Raw genomic sequence first — 6,658 nt, 5'->3', positions numbered from 1 at the left:
AATGGGGCCATGTATCGTCACATTTTGAGTGAAAACCTCCTTCCATCAACAAGGGCATTGAAGCAGATCCTTAGATTTACTTTCTATTTCATGTTGGTCCCCCATCAAAATCTCCCAGGGGCACAATTAATCTGCACCGCATGTTAAAAAACAAAAAAATTTTTAAATCCTAACCGTAAACTGATAAACAAAACCTCAAACGTCCTTTGAAGGAATCCTGGAGTTAATAGAAGTTGTCTTCAGTCAACTTCTAATGTCCTTATATGTGATTAAAAGGTGAGTCTTGAGTATTTTTGACTTGCTTAAATCAGAACTTATTTATTGTCATTATAATTGATAAATATTGTTTTCATCAACAGATTTATTGTTCAGATGTCGGGCAAGCGGTCCGGGAGGACAGCAGCCTTGCATAAATGCAAATAAAGCAAAAATAACAAATTAAAAATGAAATGTAAGGACATCCAAAGCACAACCCCAAAGCATGAGAAAGAACAAAGAAGTGAAAGTGGAAAAGAAAGTGTGAGATGGAAGCAAAGAGATAAAAGACAAGATGCAACTTCAGCTTAAGCAACAGCAGGTGTGTGACTGAGTCACTGTGTGGTGATTACAAACTGGAAGCCGGTGTACATGAAGGTAAAAAACCATCAAAACCTGTTTAAAAAAACTGGAGAAGAAACTAAGTATATACTAAGGCAAAAATATTGAAGCAAACAACAGAATGTGAAACCCAAACATCATTACAGCGACGGCAACTTCACTCAAGATATTTGACTAGACACATTTAGGATTAATCAGTACCTCAATTATTGCAAAAACAAGACTTCAACAAACAAACTACCATTCAGACAAAGTTTTTAAGGTTCACAAAGTGACATAAAGCAACAGTTAAGGGGAAATAAAACGTGATGATGGGACAAGTTGCACACACACGTTAGATTCAAGTATGATTCCCTCCATCCTGTATAGTAGTCACATGTCTCCATTGACACAAATAAACTTGAGTGGCGTCCCAGCCTTAATCTATGTCAGCCTAATGTTTGCATCTATAGTAGCTTCAGCTCTTTGGGGAAAGCTCCTTACAACAGGGGAAATGTTTCACCGTCTCTGTTGTGTTGGATCGAGGTGCAGGGCAGTCAAGTTTCTCCACACCAAACTCATTCAGCCTTTATGGACCTTAAGTTTGTGCTCTAACGCAGAGTCATGTTGGAACAGGGTCCCAAACAGGTCCAACAAAGGAAATTAATTCCTTCAACTGGAACTAAACAGGGTTCCTGAGAAATGGCTCCATACCATGATCCCCCCCATGCACCAAACTTTACCAGATTCAGTGCAGTCAAGCAGGATCTGCCAATCCCAGATTAGCCCAGTGGATTACCAAACATGGTTTTACAATTTGGGGAACAAGTGAGTATTGATGTGGAGTCTAGTTGGACGGTGCTTTACACCACAGCATCTGAAGCTTAGCATTGTACTTGGTGACATAACGCCTGGATGCAACCATTACTTTAAGGTCTCTAGACCACAGGTGTCAAACTCCAGTCCAGGAGGGCCACTGCCCTGCAACTTTTAGATGTGGCTCTGCTGCACCACACCTGAATAGAATAATTAGGCCATTAGCAAGGCTCTGGAAAACACATCTACACAAGAAGGAGGAAATTAAGCCATTTCATTCCAGTGTTTCATAACTGTGGCACACCTAAAAACTGCAGGACAGCAACTCTTGAGGACTGGAGTTTGACAACCCTGCTCTGGACACTACATGAGAAAATATGAAACCCACATAAAGTTTGCAGCTCTGGAGTTATTACTTAGTCTTATTAGTCCACCATTTACCTCAAAAACCATCATGACAGTAAAATATACCGCCATGTATGTAATTAACTGGTCGACGAATGCAGGATTATTTAGAAATATTCCAGATTTCCTGACAAACACTGAAGTCGCCTTTAAGTTTAACACCAAACTTTTGTTGTCGACTCCAGCTGACAGAAGACAGCCATGTTTCTCATATGACTCAATTCCCCTTTTCTCATGCAAATATGCAACAGAAAAGCCATCAAGAACGTTTCAATTACAACAACCGGTTGTGTGTGTAAGAGTTGAAGGCCTTTGGGAGCTTAAGAACGATAAAGCCAGTGATTGGACCGTTCTCATGAGCTTTCGTCGCACACTTTTTACCTTCCACGCAGGAGGGTCTGGCTCTGGTCGTCCCGGCAACCTGCCCCGGGAAGCAGGAGCACTTGACGGTTTGAGATCGCTCCTCAATCTTGTTCTTGTTGCAGCAGCGATGGATGGCCACCACCTCGCAGGTGCCCTGCTTCACCTGATACGACACTGCGAACGACAGACACGAGGAGGAGACACAAATAAGTCAACTTTCCAGAGGCACGCCGGTGGACTGCTGCAGCAAATTGCCAGGTTCAAATTCAAACCGTGAGATGCTGAGCAGTTCTTTCTGAGGATGAAGTAAATCTGCTGAAGTATTTACGGATGTTTAAACGCCTTGGTTTATTCCAGGCTAAGTCTTTGATTCATAAATAAACACTCTTTAGCGACGCTCTTATCCTCCGCAGCGTGGCCTCATTAACTTCACCACAAAGGCACCTCTGGTTTTGTCATTGCACGCAGAAGGAAAACACAACAGCAGTAGATGATGAAAAAAAAAGACACTCGTTTTCTTTTGAGTCGTTTTTAGACAAAGTGAACCAACTAATGGAAGCAAAGGGAGCACTGCAACAGAGAGACCCACACATGATAAAAGAACCGATAAAAGAACCACTCCCTGGAAACCACAACTTTTTTCTTTTCTTTTTTTTTTGTGCGTTTGTGTTTGTTTTGTTCCAATCCAAAGTGTGTGAGTATGGTTTCTGAATATTTTATGCTGCGATTATTGCGTTTTTCACTAGATGAAATGCAAATAATGTCTTAGTTTTTGTGATCGCTTGCAGTTGGGCTCATAAGTTTACATACCATGATAATTATTTAAAGCACCTAAAATATATAGAACTAAATGATTTGTCTGACAATGGTTTGGCAGAGCCATTTGCTTCCAGATAGTTGTGTTTGCTCTTTTTTTTTTTAAATCATAATGACAACTAAACAATATAAACTTGAAGATGCGCAATTCTTAGAATATCTTCAATTAAAATCTCTTATGCAAGGTAAATATGACCCAAAACAACTCATTATAGATCCTAATGAAAGAATTTAAATTGAATCTTGAAAGAAAACTCAGACGATACTCAGAATGTTAAACAGTATTGATTCAACAATATCAATACCTGCTTCAAAATTGCAAACAGATCTGAATATAAACACAGATTGTGACTTCTGGATTAACATTTGCAATAATATCTCATAAATGACAAAAAAACCTGTAATCTTCAGCTCATTCAGTATAAAGTACTTCACAGAAGTTTTTTGGCATCATTCCTCCCTCCTCATTTCATGTAGTTCCTGTAAACAATATAATAAATTCCACCCAGTAGAATGAATTTACCAGTTCCATTAATTGATCCGTCATATGTCTATATCTACCTGTCTTTCATATTTTATTGATGTATTATTATTATTATTATTATTATTATTATTATTATTATTATTATTATTATTATTATTATTATTATTATTATTATTATTACCAGCATGAATGCTTTTTGTTTGTTTGTGTTTTTTTAGCTGCTCTACACACTGATAATATCGTTCATATCACCATTTTCGCTCACACACTCTCATGCACACACGGTTAATAATACTCGCAATATCATGTGTTTTCTTTTCTTTGTTAGTTTTGTGATTTTATCTTCCTTTCACTAATGCAACGTATTGGACCATGTATTTTCAATGTTGATATTAAATAAAAGTAAAAAAAAAAAAGAAAGAAAAATCATAATGACAACAAATATTACCAAACTCACCCTACTCTAAAGTTTACACAAGCATTCAATCATAAATCCCGACAGAGAAACGGCCAAAAACGCTGGAAAAGGTTGGTCAACAAATATTGTTTCCATCTATTATTGAGACGTCTTTAAGCGAGCAGCAGCCTAACGGGAACAGGAGCTGCAGCAGCGTGAACCTGGAAATCCTTCAGAAATGATGTGCAAATAGACTTCTGTTCAATATTAATGTTTGGAACTAGATAGTGTAGGTGTTAAAGTTATGTTTTATTCAGCGAATTAACCAGTCGACGTCCCCGGGGGAAAGACTTTTATGCCTGGTGTTTGCGTTTACTGTTGGGTAAAATATTTAGTGAATCTAATCTTTGCTTAAGGCTCCAGAATGGTTCGCGGCCGCCTTATCTTCCCTCGCAAAGCTTGTTGTGCTCTCCTAAGAGTTTCGGGCGAGAACAGCAAACCCTTCTGGTGACATTACCAGCTACCTATAAGCCTCTTTACACCGCTGGAAAAAACTTGCTTATACTGTACCGTAAGCCCAGATTCCATTTATGTACGTGACTTTACACAGACTCTGAAACTTTTCACGCCCGGCTGAGTGCGCCGTGCACAGAAAGTGCGTCCGAACACACACACACACACGCACACACACCGTCAAGGGTTCTATTTCTGCAGGCCGTGGCCCCTCTCATCCTTTCTGATTTAAAGTTTGTTTGTTCTTCTCTCCAGAGAGCCCCATCAATGATCCCTGGCTCACCGAGGGCGCCCCCCTCCTACCCCGCTCCACCGTCATCCCTCCACTTTCATTTCCCTCACTTCTCTGTCTCAGACTCTCCTGAGGCTGGAGCAGCTGCCAGATTACCACACACACACTCGTGCAAACATAAAGCCTCCATCCACTGATAAAAATAAAAAATAAAAAAAAAGAACACAACTTCAGAAGACAACAACTACGACTGCATTAGTAGTAGGCGCAGTTTTTTTTAAAAAAAGCTCAGCGTAACAATATAAAAGTTCAAGCCTAAATCAAGCACAATCAGCTCCCCTTGTTTAATCTTAGTTACTCCCAGAATTAAAATTTCATTTCCCTGCTTTTGCAGAACTTTAGCCGGCTGAAGCCACTCAGTCTGACGGTCCCCCACATCTGAGAGAGAAACGCAGCCTGTTAGTGAGGAACAAAGAAGAGCAAAGACAGAGTCAAGCAGGTGGAGGAAGGAGGTGCCATGGCCAGCAGACAGAACAAAGAGAAGCTCATCTTTGGCTGCAGTAATGAGGTCAGAAGGCGCTCCGGTCTCCTCTAATGACTGCCTGCATCAGACCTGGGATGAAGCTGTTTGTATTTTTTGAAGGGATAGTAATGAATCTTAAAATTTGGGCTCTGTTTAAAGGTTTATTGAGCTAATGCAGTAGGATAAATAAGTGTTAAATACATCAATGTACAACTCTGGAAAATATGAACAGACCACTGCACTGAACCCCATTGAAAGCCTCCTGGTTATTCCACCAAATATTGATTTCTGATAAAACATTAGTGTTGTTGTTTCTAAATGAGTATGAACTTGTTTTCCTTGCATTAGCTGAGGTCTGAAAGCATTGCATCTTTGTTGTTATTTTGACCGTTTCTAATTTTCTGCAAATAAATACTAAATTTCTCCTTGGAATTTGGGAGACATGCAGAATAAAAGAACAACATTCGTTTTACTCAAAAAATTTTAAATGCTTTCTCAGTTGTTTCCAGAGCTGCATATACAATGGTGCTGTTAACATGGAATATGAGACAAAAATGTCCTTAAATGAAGTTATATGTGATTAAAATTGTTTGTTACAAGGAATAAGTAATAAACATGCAAAGTCTTGGTTTCTAAAAAAAATTAAAAATGGTAGAAAACGGTCAGCATTTGGAAACTGACCCTGCCGTCTATCAGTGCAACTGTATGTAAGCTAACTTTAGCATTTAATAAGTAGGATTATCTCAAAAACAAGACAGGAAGTTGTTATTCGTGCATCTATTTCTCCAAAATGTATTGACTGCTGTAACTCATCATTCACCTGCCTAAGCAAACCATTACTGGGTTTTCTACATGTTGTGTAGATCGCTGCTGCCAGACATCTTACCATACCTTCACAGTTTTTATCTCACATCAAACCGCCACTCGTCCAGCTGTACTGGCTGCTCATTATGCTTCGCCGTCTTGGTTCTCACTCTTAGGACGGCCAAGCAAACATTTGAGAACTTTTAAATCTATACCTCCTTAACAAACTCAGACGATATGACCAAGACCTGCTGGTTGTGTCACTTATGAAGCTAAAACCTAATTGTGACCAATCACAGAGAATCAACAGGTACAATTCTTCCTCAAAAGAAATCAGCAACTCGCTAAAAACCACTAGTCTCTACGTCCACTTACTGTGCAAGACTCCACTGATGAAGAAAAACAAGTTTCAGCTCATTTGAGAACTGCTGTGGGACATTTGGACGCATCAATAAATACTCTGAGACGATAAAAGCTGATTATTATTTACACTTGAAGTTGAGAAGTGGTGTAGCGTCAATAATTTTCTACAAAACGCAATCATTTTCTTTGGAAGAATTTAAAGATTGGCCAAAGTCACTTTGGTCTTGGCCATTCCTCCACTAAACATCAGTCTCATCCTGAAGGATGAACTATCCATCCATCCATCCATCCATCCATCCATCCATCCATCCATCCATCCATCCATCCATCCATCCATCCATCCATCCATCCATCCATCCATCCATC

The 6,658-nt window shown here is 39.4% G+C and overlaps 1 protein-coding gene across 3 annotated transcripts in view; it reads right to left on the bottom strand.

Annotated features, from left to right (window-relative positions):
- Positions 1-6,658, bottom strand: part of tafa4b (TAFA chemokine like family member 4b) — a 73,477-nt gene that overhangs the window by 32,570 nt on the left and 34,249 nt on the right. For all 3 annotated transcript variants that reach the window (XM_008409570.2, XM_008409571.2, XM_008409569.2), the window contains one exon: positions 2,179-2,334. In XM_008409570.2, coding sequence (XP_008407792.1) covers positions 2,179-2,334 — 156 coding nt within the window. The remainder of the gene's footprint in view (positions 1-2,178; positions 2,335-6,658) is intronic.

The sequence above is a fragment of the Poecilia reticulata genome, linkage group LG5, assembly GCF_000633615.1.
Source record: "Poecilia reticulata strain Guanapo linkage group LG5, Guppy_female_1.0+MT, whole genome shotgun sequence".
NCBI lineage: Eukaryota > Metazoa > Chordata > Actinopteri > Cyprinodontiformes > Poeciliidae > Poecilia > Poecilia reticulata.
This window is presented reverse-complemented; position numbering and strand designations above follow the sequence as displayed.